The sequence below is a fragment of the Peromyscus eremicus genome, chromosome 4 (genome assembly GCF_949786415.1).
Source record: "Peromyscus eremicus chromosome 4, PerEre_H2_v1, whole genome shotgun sequence".
NCBI classification, from domain to species: Eukaryota; Metazoa; Chordata; class Mammalia; order Rodentia; family Cricetidae; genus Peromyscus; species Peromyscus eremicus.
The window spans coordinates 2,681,435-2,695,146 of NC_081419.1; the positions used below are offsets into that span (position 1 = coordinate 2,681,435).

At 49.9% G+C, this 13,712-nt stretch overlaps 1 protein-coding gene across 7 annotated transcripts in view; it reads left to right on the forward strand.

The window, feature by feature from the left end:
- The window catches only part of Ak8 (adenylate kinase 8), a 121,628-nt gene that overhangs the window by 56,626 nt on the left and 51,290 nt on the right, over nucleotides 1-13,712 (forward strand). For 6 of the 7 annotated variants that reach the window (XM_059259908.1, XM_059259906.1, XM_059259910.1 and 3 more), the window contains one exon: nucleotides 8,044-8,185. In XM_059259908.1, the coding sequence (XP_059115891.1) occupies nucleotides 8,044-8,185 (142 nt within the window). Of the gene's footprint in view, nucleotides 1-8,043; nucleotides 8,186-12,349; nucleotides 13,168-13,712 lie in introns of those variants that run through there. The other variant, XM_059259909.1, reaches the window with a different exon arrangement.

Below are 13,712 nucleotides of genomic sequence, written 5' to 3' on the forward strand. Positions count from 1 at the left end.
ACACCTTAGCATTTCCCTGTCTGCTTGTGTTCTGCTCTGCAGTGGAGCTGGGTGGGCTGTTCCTCAGTACCCAACACCAGCACTAGCCTGCTCATGAGGACAGATAGGCAGATGTCTGTGAGCAACAGAGTAGGCTGGTGACAGATGAGCCAGGCCCCTGTGCTGTGGACAGTACCAAGAAGACCGACCTGCTGACACCCAGGACCCACATGCTGCCCTCTGCCCTCTGCTGCCTGTTTCTGTGTGTCAGTCTAGGCAGTGGGCACCCTGGTTATTAGTTAGGGCTCCAGAATCATGCCAGCCGTTCCCATCTGCCATGCACATTAAACTGTGTGGCCTTGGGCAAGCTGCTCATCCTCTCAGGACTTCGGCTTCCTTGCCTGTGAGGTGGTCTTTTATGTTTCCTCAGCTTGCTCTGTATGCACAGTGAAAGCACAGCAACAGAATGCTAGGTGCAAGGGTTGGTGAGATGGTTCCGTAGACAAAGGACCCAAGTTGGATCTCTGGAGCCCACACGGTGAAAGCAGAGAACTGACTCTAACAACTTGTCCTCTGCCCTCCACACACGTGCTGTGGCTACGCCACCCCCAGAAATAAATGTAATTAAAACAATAGCAACAGCAGCATACAGGCACAGGGCATGCACATGGCTTACTCACTACCCTGCTTCATAGTGACTGGAATCATTCCTGCTGTGGTGGTACCAATTCGGATGCACTGAATGTATACATTGCCTGTGTGTTTGCGTATGCCTGCACCCCTGGAGGCCAGAAGTCAATGTTGAGTGTCTTCCTCAATCACTCTCTACCTGATTTTTTGAGGCAGGGTCTCTCACTGACCCTGAAACTTAACAGTTAGGCTAGACTGACTGGCCGGCAAGCTCCGGGGATCCTCTGTCTATACCTCCACAGGGCTGGGCTTACAGATGTGTGCCACCACTCCCACTTTTAGGTGGGTGCTGGGATCTGAACTCAGGTCCTCATGGTCGTACAGCAAGCTCTTTACCTACCAAGCCATCTACCCCGCCGCCGTGTATAATTTTTGGTATCTCGTTCTTCTCCTGTGACAGCCACCTGTTTCGGATGCCTGGTCTCTATAGTAACCAGGAGCAGCCATAACTCTGGTACCCAGTGGTCTGTTAGAGCATGACAAGCTGGCCTACCGTGGTATAAGATGGAGGCTAGTTTATCATGATCTTGACTTAGCATGAGGATTTGGAATAGGGCCCCAGGGAGGGCTTGCCTCCACTCTGCCCTAACGTGGGGTTAGCTGATCGGTCCTTAGAGCCTTGCATCTGGCTCTTCTCCCCTTGGGCCTCTTCCACATGCTTCTGCTGGGGCTAGCTTGGCCAACTCAGATTCCCCATCCCTGTGCTTTGTGCTTTGGATAAGCTTGGGGCAGCTGGGGCTGGCCAGGCATCTCCCCTGTAGTCCTCATGTGACTGTCTTGGTTTCCTCACACATATAAGAACTGCAGGTCCCCTCAGCCTCCCTGTGCCGTGGATGTCTTCCCCTAGCTCAGTGTGGAGATGGGCACAGTGCAGGCTTCCTGGTCTCACCCATGTAGAGTTCTTCTCCTAAAGGCATTGGCAGAACACAGACAGAGCTTGACTGAGCCACCGAGTGCCTAGATTGGCTGTATATCTGCCCAAGCTCTGCCGCCCATTATCTCTGCAGCTCCAGGCAAGTGGCTTCCTCCTGTTGTGCTTCTGTTCCCAGTCTGGGGCACTGCTGTCACTGTCCTCATAGCATTGTTATCACGATGACGTGAATTAACACTTGAATTAAAACAAGATGACTTGAATGAACACACTTGCTCAGACCAAAGTCTGGCTCAGCGAAGGAGCTAGAGCACACTTACACCCGCTGTGGTCCCTTCTCCATCCCGACCACAGGGCTCACCACCTGGGTTTCTGCTTCCACACCCAGGGCTGGCTGTCTTCCCACAGATCACCAGGGCAACAGCATCTGAGATGCCTGTGAGATATAAGAGAAATGAGCTGCTTCTGAGCTGCATGCTCAAGGTGGAAGGAATCGTCTTCTTGGACTCTGATCTTCCCTCAGTAGGCACATCACACTTTCAGTCAGTACACACACACACACACACACACACACACACACACACACACATACACACACTGGCCAGCCTAGTCTCACTTTCTCAGATCATCTCAGGGCCCATTAAAAGATGTAAAGGGAGGTAAGAATAGTCACCAAGTTGTAGTGCATTGTGTGGCTAATGGAGCTTGTTCACAAGTCTTGTGTTGTACTGTGTGAAGTTGTTTACAGAAGACAGTCAGTGTGTGAGCAATCTTTCCCCTCGTGTATAGTATTACCAGGGATAAACTGAGATGTCCCCCGTTAGCAGCCTGCCCCCCGCTGTGGGCACATCAACACCAGCCCCCTGTGGTCTCCTCTCTGCAGGCATTACAGAGGGGAGAGCGATGGAAGGTGAGTGGCCAGTGTCCGAGGGGTGAGAACCAAAGAAGACCCCAGAATTGGCAAGAGCTCAAGGGTAGCCTGCTTTCCCGGATAGGAAAACACTGGCGCTTCCCGTACATTGTCTTCCAAGCACTTTGGTTCATTGCTAGGGAACAGAGATGTAAGAACAGAAACCTCTGACAGGAGGAAATTGTGCCATTTTCTGGAAAATGGAGAGCTGGGGATTTTCATGGTAAATATGCCAAACTCAGAAAGATAAATATGGACTCCTTTCTTATATGTGGAATCTAGATTTTTTTTGGGGGGGGGGCTTGTTTTGAGACAGGGTTTCTTTTTGTAGTTTTGGTGCCTGTCCTGGATCTCGCTCTGTAGACCAGGCTGGCCTCAAACTCACAGAGATCTGCCTGGCTCTGCCTCGTGAGTACTGGGATTAAAGCTGTGTGCCACCACCGCCTGGCAATTCTTTTTTCTTTAAGACATGAAAATAGAAGATGTTGGAATATTTGGGACATGGAAGGGTCCCGCAGAAGGTAAACAAATGAGTGTGGTTGAAGCCCTTTGTACGAGGATGAGGATGATGCAATGAAACCCATTTGTAAAATTGTTTTTTCTTTTTCAAAAAGAAAAAGGCTTTTAGAATCTAACAAAACCTTAGAAGCCCTCCGTCTAATCTCACACCAGAGGTTCCAAGGCCTGGCAAGACAGGGCCTGGCTCTGGAGTATATGAGTTCCGTTTACCAAATAGCCAGAGAGACCTAAAGGCTTTTGTCCATGTGCAAAGCAGATGGAGCAATCCAGGTCTCTTCTTTACCTCCCTTTTAGAAACCATCGTAGCTTTAGAAGACTCACTCAGGTGCAAGACCAGCAACTTGCCAGTAGGTGGCAGTGTATAATAAACAAACAGCATCTTTAACAGAAACAAGGGGCACCAGGTCCTGGTACTTAAGGCCCACCACAGGTTGTCTTCACGCTCGCATGCCAGTTGTGATTCTGTGACAGCATGGGGAGGACTTGCAGGTCACCAGTTCCAGAGGCAGCACCATCAGGAAAGAGGCTCCTGGAAATGGCGGGTTTTGCTTTCGTTGACTTAAAGCAAGATTTAGAGGTTCCCAAGACCCAGGTTGAGTCGGGGAAGGCATCCAGCACTTTTCCTCTCGAGCATCTGGGTATATGGAGTGGAATTCAAAGCAAAACCAGCCCCCTCCTCTCCATGGTCCTTTTTGTTGTTGTTTTTAGCTCTCCCTGTCTTTCTACCTGGGGTCTCTTAGTGGATCAGAAGGAACAGAGCGGGGATCCAGGGATTATACTGGTATACTGGGAAGTAGGGTACAGGAGGAAGGAGCCCTATTCTGGCTGGCTTCCTTGTACCTGGACACTGGCTTCCACAGTGTTCCAAGGAGAGCTAGAGGAGGAAGAAACAGGAGCAGCTTGAAGAAAACATGAGATATGTGGAGGACAGGGGTGGGTTCAGGTGAGGGGTGTGTGCAGGTGAGGGGTGTGTGGAGGGGTGTGTGCAGGTGAGGGGTGTGTGCAGGTGAGGGGTGTGTGGAGGGGTGTGTGCAGGTGAGGGGTGTGTGCAGGTGAGGGGTGTGTGGAGGGGTGTGTGCAGGTGAGGAGTGTGTGGACGGGTGGGTGCAGGTGAGGGGTGTGTGGGAGGGGTATGTGCAGGTGAGGGATGTGTGGAGGGATGTGTGCAGGTGAGGGGTGTATGGAGGCACAGGAGCACCCGGGTGCACATGGGGAGAGGGTTGTGAGGGAGTGTGGGAGGAAGCATGCTAAAGGCTAGGGCTTGTTTCTGATTGGTCTCATGGTGTCCAGGAGGGTTATGAGACTCACAGAATGCTGTGCAGGAGACCTCAGTCTTCCTGGTATGGTGGACAGCAGGGGGCACTGTGGTCTGCTAACAGCCTGGAGGTTGTCCGTGGCTGGTTCCCTTCTTGAATAGGTTGAAGATGATATATCAGACCCACAGTCAGAGAGGGACCAGTCCTGTCCAGCTCCATCCCACAAGTGGCCACTTCAGGATATGTTGTCCGGTCTAGAGCCTGAAATTGATGCTTTTAGGAAACCTGACGTAGGGAGGGCCCGAGAGTTTAACCACAAGCCCCTAACTCTAGACCAGAGGGTGGCCAGGGCTCCTGGGTCTTGGTAGGTACCCTGCTGAGCCCCATTAAGCGCATCCAGCCCTGGAATCAGTGAATTGAGATTTTAATAACCTTGAAGTCAACTCGAGGACCTTGAAAAGAAAAAAGAAGAGAAAAAGGAAAAAAAAGCCTAACATCACATGGTGTGACCTCATGGAATAATAAACCACTCACAGCTCGCACTCTGCTAAACTCAGTTGACAGGGCATTTCTGGAGAAGCAGTCCTTTGCCGTGGCTAGAATGAAGGGTGAGATGTTAGCTGTCAAGCCCCGAAATCAAGCCTGAGGCGTCTAACTTAATGGTGAATGACTTTAGATGGAGAAAAAAAATCTCTGGGAGAAGAGAATAAAGGCTGAATGTGCACGTTATCAAGGGGACTTGAAGCTTCCAACAGAACACCATCAGTGAGATCTGGCCGGAGAGCCTGTGCCTGCTAAACTGACTGGTCAGAACACACAGGGCTGGGCCAAGATGCCAGGAGGCTTCGGGGAGCAAGGCATTTGTGAAGCAGAGACACACAGATACCCGAAAGTCCTTAAACAGGCTTTTGGGCTATATTTGGGGTCCTCAAGTTTCTCCCCTCAACACCCAGACCCTACCCCTCTGCTGGCTACATGAGTAGGGCAGTGGCCCAGAGACAGTATCCTGAGGGGTCTGCCATTTATCCTCTGCCTTTCCAGTTCCCTTCACTTCTGTCCAGATGAGATACACAGCCAGTGCCCCAGAGGACACCCCTAGTGTGCTTCTGTGGGAGAGGACTACCACACGCCTCAGCTCTATAGCCCCTTGGAGACTCTGTGATTTACTGATGCTTCCTGTTGTACGAGGATGATAGACCTTGCCAGAATAACCCAGGATGGGCATTTCTGGGCAAACATGATGCCAGGCTTCTGGCAGAGCTTCCCAAGCTAGTAAAACAAGAGGATGGCTGTCCCTCACCCATGGAGTTCCTCATGTGGGAGCCACCTAAAGACAGCCTTCCGGGAGAGTCTGTCCCATGGAGCGAGTCCACAGTGACCAGTGCAACCTCCTGCACACAGAAGTTTCCTCTTTTAAAGAAATAACACATGGGGCTAGTGACATGGCACAGTGAGCAGTGTTTGCCTAGCACACATGGAGAGGACATGAAGCCATGGATCCGATCCTTGGCATCACATAAGCCAGGTATGAGGATATACTCTGGTAATCCTGGCACTTAGGAGGTGGAGGCAGGAAGATGAGAAGTTTACAGAAGTTCCATGGTTACGTAGTGAGAGCCTGACCCAGGAAGTAATGAAAAGAGGGAGGGAGGGAGGGAGGGAGGGAGGGAGGGAGAGGAGAGGGAGAGGAGGGAGGGAGGGAGGGAGGGAGAGAGGAAGGAGAGGGAGAGGAGGGAGGGAGAGGAAGGAGGGAGGGAGGAAGAAGAGGGAGGGAGAGGAGGGAGCTCTTTTTGTTTGTTTATTTGTTTTTCAAGATAGGGTAGCCCTAGCTGTCCTGGAACTCACTCTGTAGACCAGGCTGGCCTCCAACTCAGAGATCTGCCTGCCTCTGCCTCCCAAGTGCTGGGATTAAAGGCGTGCGCCACCACTGCCCAGCCTAGGAGGGAATTCTTTGGGGACTGTCTCGAGTATTCCGAGTCTGTGCAAGCCATACACACAGTGAATAAGAAATCTTGTCTACAAAGTAGAAGGCCAAGAATAATAGCCGGAAGTGTCCTCTGACCTCCACATGCCTGTGGTGACATGCATGCCTGCACTCACATGAGTGTGCCTGCACTCACATGAGCTCTCTTGGTTGTGGATGTGATGTGACCAGCTTCTTCAAGTTCCTGCATTGGTTCCCCCACTATGACGGGCTGAAACCTGGAATTGTGAACTAAAATATCCTTTAAGTCGATTCCTGTCAAGCCCTGAGAGAGGAGATCATTACAGGGCAAGAGGCCACCTAGTAACTGCTCTGAATGGGCAGCCAAAGGCTTTTGTTTGTTTGAGACAGTCTTCCTACACAGGCTGGCCTTGAACTCACAGAGATTCACCTGCTTCTGTCTCCCAAGTGCAGGGATTAAAGGCGTGCGCCACTGTGTCAGCTGGAAAGCCCCAAATCTAAGGTGATCCTCATCCTTTGGAATACAGCTGTGGATTTTTAAGACAGGGAAGCACCCAGAAAATGGTCACATGAAGGACAGTGCCTCTCATTCACCAGCTTCCATGGCTGTCAGCCTGTGAGGCCTTGTGAGGCTTCAGAATATGCCCTAGGCCACTTGCTAAACCCACAGATGTTTGGTGAGAGGGGAACCTTGCAGAAGCTTCTAGAGAAACCACCAAGCATCCCTGCTTGGGGCCCACATCCATGGCAAACAGTAGTAATATTTACCAAGTATTTCTGGGAAAATGAGTGCAAAGCGCCGCTATGCCGTGCAAATTGCCAGGACGCAGAACATTAGCAACATGGAGCATTTAATGAGTCTAGGAAGACAGGAATGAGTTTCAGGAAAATGTCACTTGCAGCAATGTAAACAGGCTTCTCATATCTCCCTGTGCTGGGGACTTGTTTCAGTCTCCAGGTATAAGCAGAGCTGCGATTCTGGAGAGAGATCAGATTCTCCAGAGAAGGGGAGACTCAGCAGGAGGCCAGAGTGGTTGCTGGGAATTTCAAGTCTGCTGAGGCCGACTGAATGAAATTTCAATGGTGTTGGGTGGAAATTAAAACTGGTGCTTGGTGTGCATCCATGGAAAAAGTGTTGCTGTGATTGTAATCCTTGTGGCCCCCACCTCTCAATTCATATGCTAAGATGTTGGTAGGAGAAGATGGGACCTTAAGGCATGATCACATCATGAGGCTCGAGCCCTCCTGGATGGGATCTGTGGCTAAAAATACTTAACCAAGGAAGCTTGACAACCTGAATTCAATCCCCAGGGCCCACACAATGGTGTAAGGAAAGATACGACTCCATAAAATTCAATTCTGACCTCCACATGCATCCCTTAAAAGAGAGGTCAGGGCTGGAGAGAGGTCAGCAGTTGAGAACACTGTCTGCTCTTGCACGGGACCCAGGTTCGGTTCCTAGCACCCACATGTTGGCTCACAACCATCTGTGACTCCAGTTCCAGCAGGGAGCCTGTAAGCTAGAAAGCATTTGGCCCTCCCCAGACAGCGGGTGTGGCCCTAAACTTTGCCTCTTAGCCTCCAGGTCTAAGGGCCAAACACTGCTGTGCTTCTTAGTTCATGGTGCCTTGCTTTAGCTGCCATAAAGACCCAGATGGAGGATGGTGTCTTGTAAGGTATGAAGGCCAAGACCACCCAATGCATTGCCCATCTCAGGCAGTTCTGCTGTTCCTGCCACACTTGTTGCTGGACCACAGGGGGACCTTGTCCAGGTGGTTCCAATTGACTTCCTCTGCAGCAGCTCAGCATGTGGCCCAGGAAGGCTAGAAAGCTGTGCACTACAGAATGCTCTCTTATTCTTCTTCCTCTGCAGTGCCAGACAGCATCATCACCAAGGCCCTGGCCGAGCGTCTGAGCAAACAAGACTGCATCCAGAAAGGGTGGGTGCTGCACGGCTTCCCAAGAGACCTGGACCAGGCACGGATGCTGACCTCTATGGGCTACAGTCCCAACAGGTGAGCTGCTTCCCCAGGGACCCTCCTGAGGCCCTGGCAATCTTCTTCCTACCGGGGACTCAGGTGACAGTGGTGTGCCATCAATCGTTTCTAGTGTGCCAAAGTAGAGGTGTCATCCCATCCCCATGCATCCCACTCCATTTGCCCTGAACTCAGAGTCAGGCTAAGTTTCAAATCCTGCTGCAGGTTGTGGGTTTGAGTTCTAGTTAATGATGTTCTGGCTCTGTCCCTGTGCATGACCTGGCCTTTGGCATTCTCAGGTTCACCTCTGAACTTTCTGTTTCCCATGTCTGTTTCTCCAACACTACCATACTAGTGAGCCACTTGAGGTTGCGTGTATGCACGTGCGCATGTGCGTGTGCACGTGTGTCTTGCTGATTCTCTTTCTATCTTTATGTGGGTTCTGGAGAGCAAACTCAGGCTGCCAGGCTTATGCCATGCCATCTTGCCAGCCCTAGCCACTTTAGTTTGGTGACATATTTCAACACAGTATAGGGCATGGCCCTCTCTTACTGCACTTTACTGGGCTGGATGTATTGTACCAGGTGGCATGTATTTGTGTGTGCAGAGGGGGAGGTGACATGGGAATTCCAGGTGGGATTGTCTTGACTTATCAGCTGATCATCTGTACCCTAGCACACTGAGACAGGTCCAGTACTCTCTTGGGGTGCACACTCTGAATTCTAAGCCCATTTCTAGATGGGACATTGTTTGTTCTTGTTGCTAGAGATGTCAAGATGAGTTGGTTGTGTCTGTTTTACTTTTCCATGTTTTTTGTTTTGTTTTTAAGAGAACAGGGAAGGCACTGTTTCTTGCTTTTTAATTTCTTCTCTAGTCCCTTCCAGAACTTTCTCCGAGTGTTTGCACTTGTGGCTCTCCAGGTTTCCAGGTGGAGGTGATGGTGCCCAATCTACTAATACTTACCTTTGCCTCTTTTCTCTCAGTCTTAATGTTTACCCCTTCTTTACCATTTAATTAATTAGCATGCAAACTGTTACATTTTATTGTGTCATCTGCAACACAATTTTTGTTGCTTCTCCTTCCTGACTCTTCTCTCCCATCCCCCTGCCTCATTTGTCCTCTACAGCCTCCTTTCCACTTTCAGGTCACGTGTGCCCTGCCCCACCCTTCCCCACATCCACTTACATTCACACATATGATCAGTAAAGGCTAGAATCTGAAGCTGGATGAGAACTTGTGATTTTTATCTTTCTGAATCTGTGTCACTCGCTTAACCAATTCATCCCTTTTCCTGAGAATTTCATAATCATATTCCCCTTTTATTTGCTTTACCATTTGATCCCTTTTCCTGAGAATTTCATAATCTCATTCCCCTTTTACTTGTTGTATCTGTGTACCACATTTTTATTACCCTCTCATCAGTTGATGGACGTCTAGGCTGGTTTCACTGGTATTGTGAACAGAGTAGCGGTAGACATGGATGTACGCGTATCTCTGTGGTAGGATACAGAGTCCTTTGGGCATATGCCTAGTACTGGTATATCTGGGCCATGTGGGAGATACAGTTTTAATTTTTTGGGAAACCTCTGTACTGATCTCCATGATGGCTACACTAGTTTATAGTCCCTCTAGCAGTGAGTACATGTTCCTTTTTTTCACATTGAATTAAAAGTCTCTACACAGGCTGGGCATGGTGTGTACATCTTTATTCCCTGCACTCAGGAGGCAGAAACAGTTGCATCTCTGTGAATTTGAGGCAAACCTGGTCTGCATAGCGAGTTCCAGGCCAGCTAAGGCTACATAACTGCTGTGGATATCGCTCTGTATAAATAAAATGCCGATTGGCCAGTAGCCAGGCAGGGAATATAGGAGGGACAAACAGAGAAGAGAACTGTGGGAAGAGGAAGGCTGAGTCAGGAGATGCCAGCCCGCCATCCAGGGAACAGCATGTAATAGGCACACAGGTAACTGGCAACATCTAGATTAACAGAAATGGGCTGAGTTTAAGTGTAAGAGCTAGTTAGTGGTAGACCTGAGCTAATGGCCAAGCAGTTTTAAGTAATATTAGCCTGTGTGTGTTTATTTGGGTCTGAGCAGCTGTGGAAACACAAGGACGCAGGAGCCAGGAGGACACAGGAAAACTTCAGCTACACATAACAGTCTCAAAAAAAAAAAAAGTTCTGCACAACAAAGCTAAGAGACAACCTATAGACTAGAGAAAAAAATTATTTTGCCATTATACTTTAGACAGGATTTACACACACACACACACACACACACACACACACATTTAAAAATTAAATGCAAAAAGAGCAGGGTTATCCTGGACTATATGGCGAGCCCAAAATAATCCTCTGAGCCCTCAAAGCCTTGAGAATAGAAGAGGAAATCAGAGAAAGGCAGGACAAGGGAAAGATCGAACATACCACCACTGGCTTGAAGACTGGGGATCCCCTGGAAATTCGAGAAGGAAATTAATTCTACTGTCATCAGTGAGCTCTGGGGGCAGCCACCATCCTGGACCCATGCAGATCCTGACCTACAGAGGCTACCTCAGTATTTCTCAGCAGTTGAGGTTGTTAGGATAGCAAGGGGAACTGACAAACCCCTGGGCACACATGGAGGTCAGAAGATGACTAATGGGAACTAGTTCTCTCCTTCAGCCATGTAGATGCCAGGGATCCAACTCAGGTCATCAGGCAAGGGCCTTTGTCCACTGAGCCATCTCACTGGCCCTTTAACATTTTTATTACATTCATCCATTCACTTACGGACTCTGTGTGTGTGTGAACCTCTAAACTATTAATTGTTTATTCTATGGCTAACTGTGTCATAGTTACTTGGAACAGCATATAATGAAAACTTAGTCATGTCATTAAGCATATGATCAAGGTAGAACATGTGCAGATCTGTATCCTCACCCCTTAGTCTCTGTTGTTCATGGTTGCTGGCCAGCAGTCCCAGAAGGACCAAGTGATTTGTTAACTTCTCATTGACATTGCATTTCTTTCCCTGTTGGTTTGGGGGTACCTCAGCTCCTCCACCCCCAAGCCACTCCCCAGCCCCGTTGTTTAAGTCAGGGTCACTGTGTGGCCCTGGTTGGCCTCAGACCCACCGTCTCCCTGGGTTGCAGGTGCATACTGCCGAACCTGGCAGCAGCACACCTTTCTGTTGGTTTCTATCATTTCATTAGCTTTTGCATTACCTGTTTTGGTGCTGTGTTATTGTAGGGGGTACTTCTTTGGTCACCAAGGGAGGCAGGATTTCTTTTCTCTCGATGCTTTGCAGGGTCACTGCATGGCTGCTGAGCACCCGTGGGCTTGGGTAGGACACGATGGGGGTGGGAATGTGTGTTGGGAGTAGTCTTTACTGCCTGTGACCTGGGGACCTGGTATAATCTTCAAAGGCACAAACAACCCCAGTGACCTTTTTCCTCCAACTAAGCTCCACCTCTTAAAGTTTGCAGAACCTCCCCAAACAGTGCCACCTGTTGGAGATCAAGTGAACAACATGGAGCCTGCAAAGACATTCCCAATTCAAAGCTCAGTAGAAGACACTGGTATATGAAAACAAGTATTCCACTTCCAGGCTTTTGTTTATGTGATGCAGGGTCTCGTAGATCTTGGGCTGCCCTTGAACTCACTGAATAGTCGGATACGGCCTTGACTTCCTTCTCCTCCTGTCTCTATCTTCTGAAGTGCTGGAATTGCATATGTGCACCGTCATATCCAGTTTATGCGGTGCTGGGGATTGAACCCAGGGCTTTATATATGCTAGGCAAGCATGCTAGCATCTGAGCCACACCCCCAGCCTGCCAGTCTTAATAGCTGTGTGGAACCAGCATGCTCTGGCCAAAGAGCTGTAGATACCAAAGCACAGTTACCCCAGCAGGATGCTGACTCAGCTGGAGGACTTAGCTCTCAGCTTATTCTTTCTTCTTTTCTTATTTTTGCTTTCCCTTGGGTGAATGATTGTACCCAGAGCTTTAAGGCGAAGCCCCAGCCAGCGAGGCTTGGCCACTCTCCTAGTTTGCTCTCTTTGCTGTGATGAACATACGACCAAACATAACTTAGGGGGGAACGTGTTTTGCTTGCACCCCCTGATGATAGCCGATCCTCCATCATTGAGGGAAGTCAGGCTAGGAATCAAGCAGGAACATGGAGGCATGTGGGTTATTGGCTTACTCAGCCTGCTTTCTTACAGAACCCAGGACCTCCTGCCCAGGGATGGCACCACCCGCAGTGGGCTGGGCCTGCCTGCATCAGTCAACAATCAAGAAAATGTTCCACAGACCTGGCCACTGACAAATCTGATGGAGGCATTTCCTCAGTTGAGGTTCCCTTCTCCCGAGGAACTGTGGCTTGTGTCACACTGACCAACACTCACCAGCACAGCCTCTCTCCCCAGTATCCAGTGAGACACAGGAATAAGGGTGGGAGACAGAGACAGAATGGACCGATAGTACACTGGGGGAGGGCACAGGGGGAGGTCCAGCCACCTCACGGTCACCTCGGGGTGCTTGCAGGAGCTTTTGGTTTAAGTAGAGAAAGAATGGGGTACAAGAGGTTGCATAATTAAGCAGCTCTGCTGGAGGTGTGCTTCTGGCCATCATTGTGTCAGCTTGGGTCCTGCAATGGGGTCAGATAAGCTTAACTTGGTTCCTTGGGGTGACCTGCCCCCTGGGTACAGCCACTTGGAGACAGCTCTTCTCTTGGGGCATGGTCAGCTCCACGAAGCTCTGCTGTTCCTGGAATCCAAGAGTGACTGCAGCTTTAGGTCAGTGACTGGAGACCCGAGGATGCCTGTGGGGTCTGGAACGGAACGTTGTAAAAGCTGACCGTAAATTGTCTTAGTTACTAGTGTCTTGGTATCTTCAGCCTTGACAGGGATGAGATAGGTACGCAGACCAGCACTCCTTATGACTAACATGCTTATCCAGAGCCAAGCAGCAGCCCGGCCCAGAATAAAGGAGGCGGATGTAGAACAAGGGCAGAGAGGCAAAGTTCTCAGGCTGGTCCTTGTGGCAGTTTGAAGAGCCTGCTGTATGAAGACCTCGAGCTCCCACTGGCCAGTTTTCTTTGCACCTGTTTGTTGTTGTTTCATATGGAGCAGCCCCCCAGGGAAGCTCACTGGGCCCAGAGCTGGGATCTGTCCCTTTCTGTTTCCTCTGGGTGACTCCCATTGTATTCTTATGTGAACTGGCTTCTCTCTAGGTCACCTGAGCTGCTAACTGGAGCCTTCCTTTGCTAGCACTATGGGAAGTCTCTTTGCCTTTCTTCTGAATTGGAGTTTCCTCCTGAACACATCTCTCTCCCTTCCTCCCTCCCTCTTCCTCTTCCCTACTACCCTCCATTCATAGACATCAGCTTTCACCTTTCTCCCACCTTCAATTCACTGCCACCTTCCCTCACCCCTCTACTCCTGAGACCAGCTCTCCCCTGCCCCCATTCATGGACACCAGGTCTCCCTCCCTTCCCTTCCCCTCCCTTCCCCTCCATTCATGGACACTAGCTCTCCCACCTCCATTCATGGACACCAGCTCTCCCACCTCCATTCATGGACACCA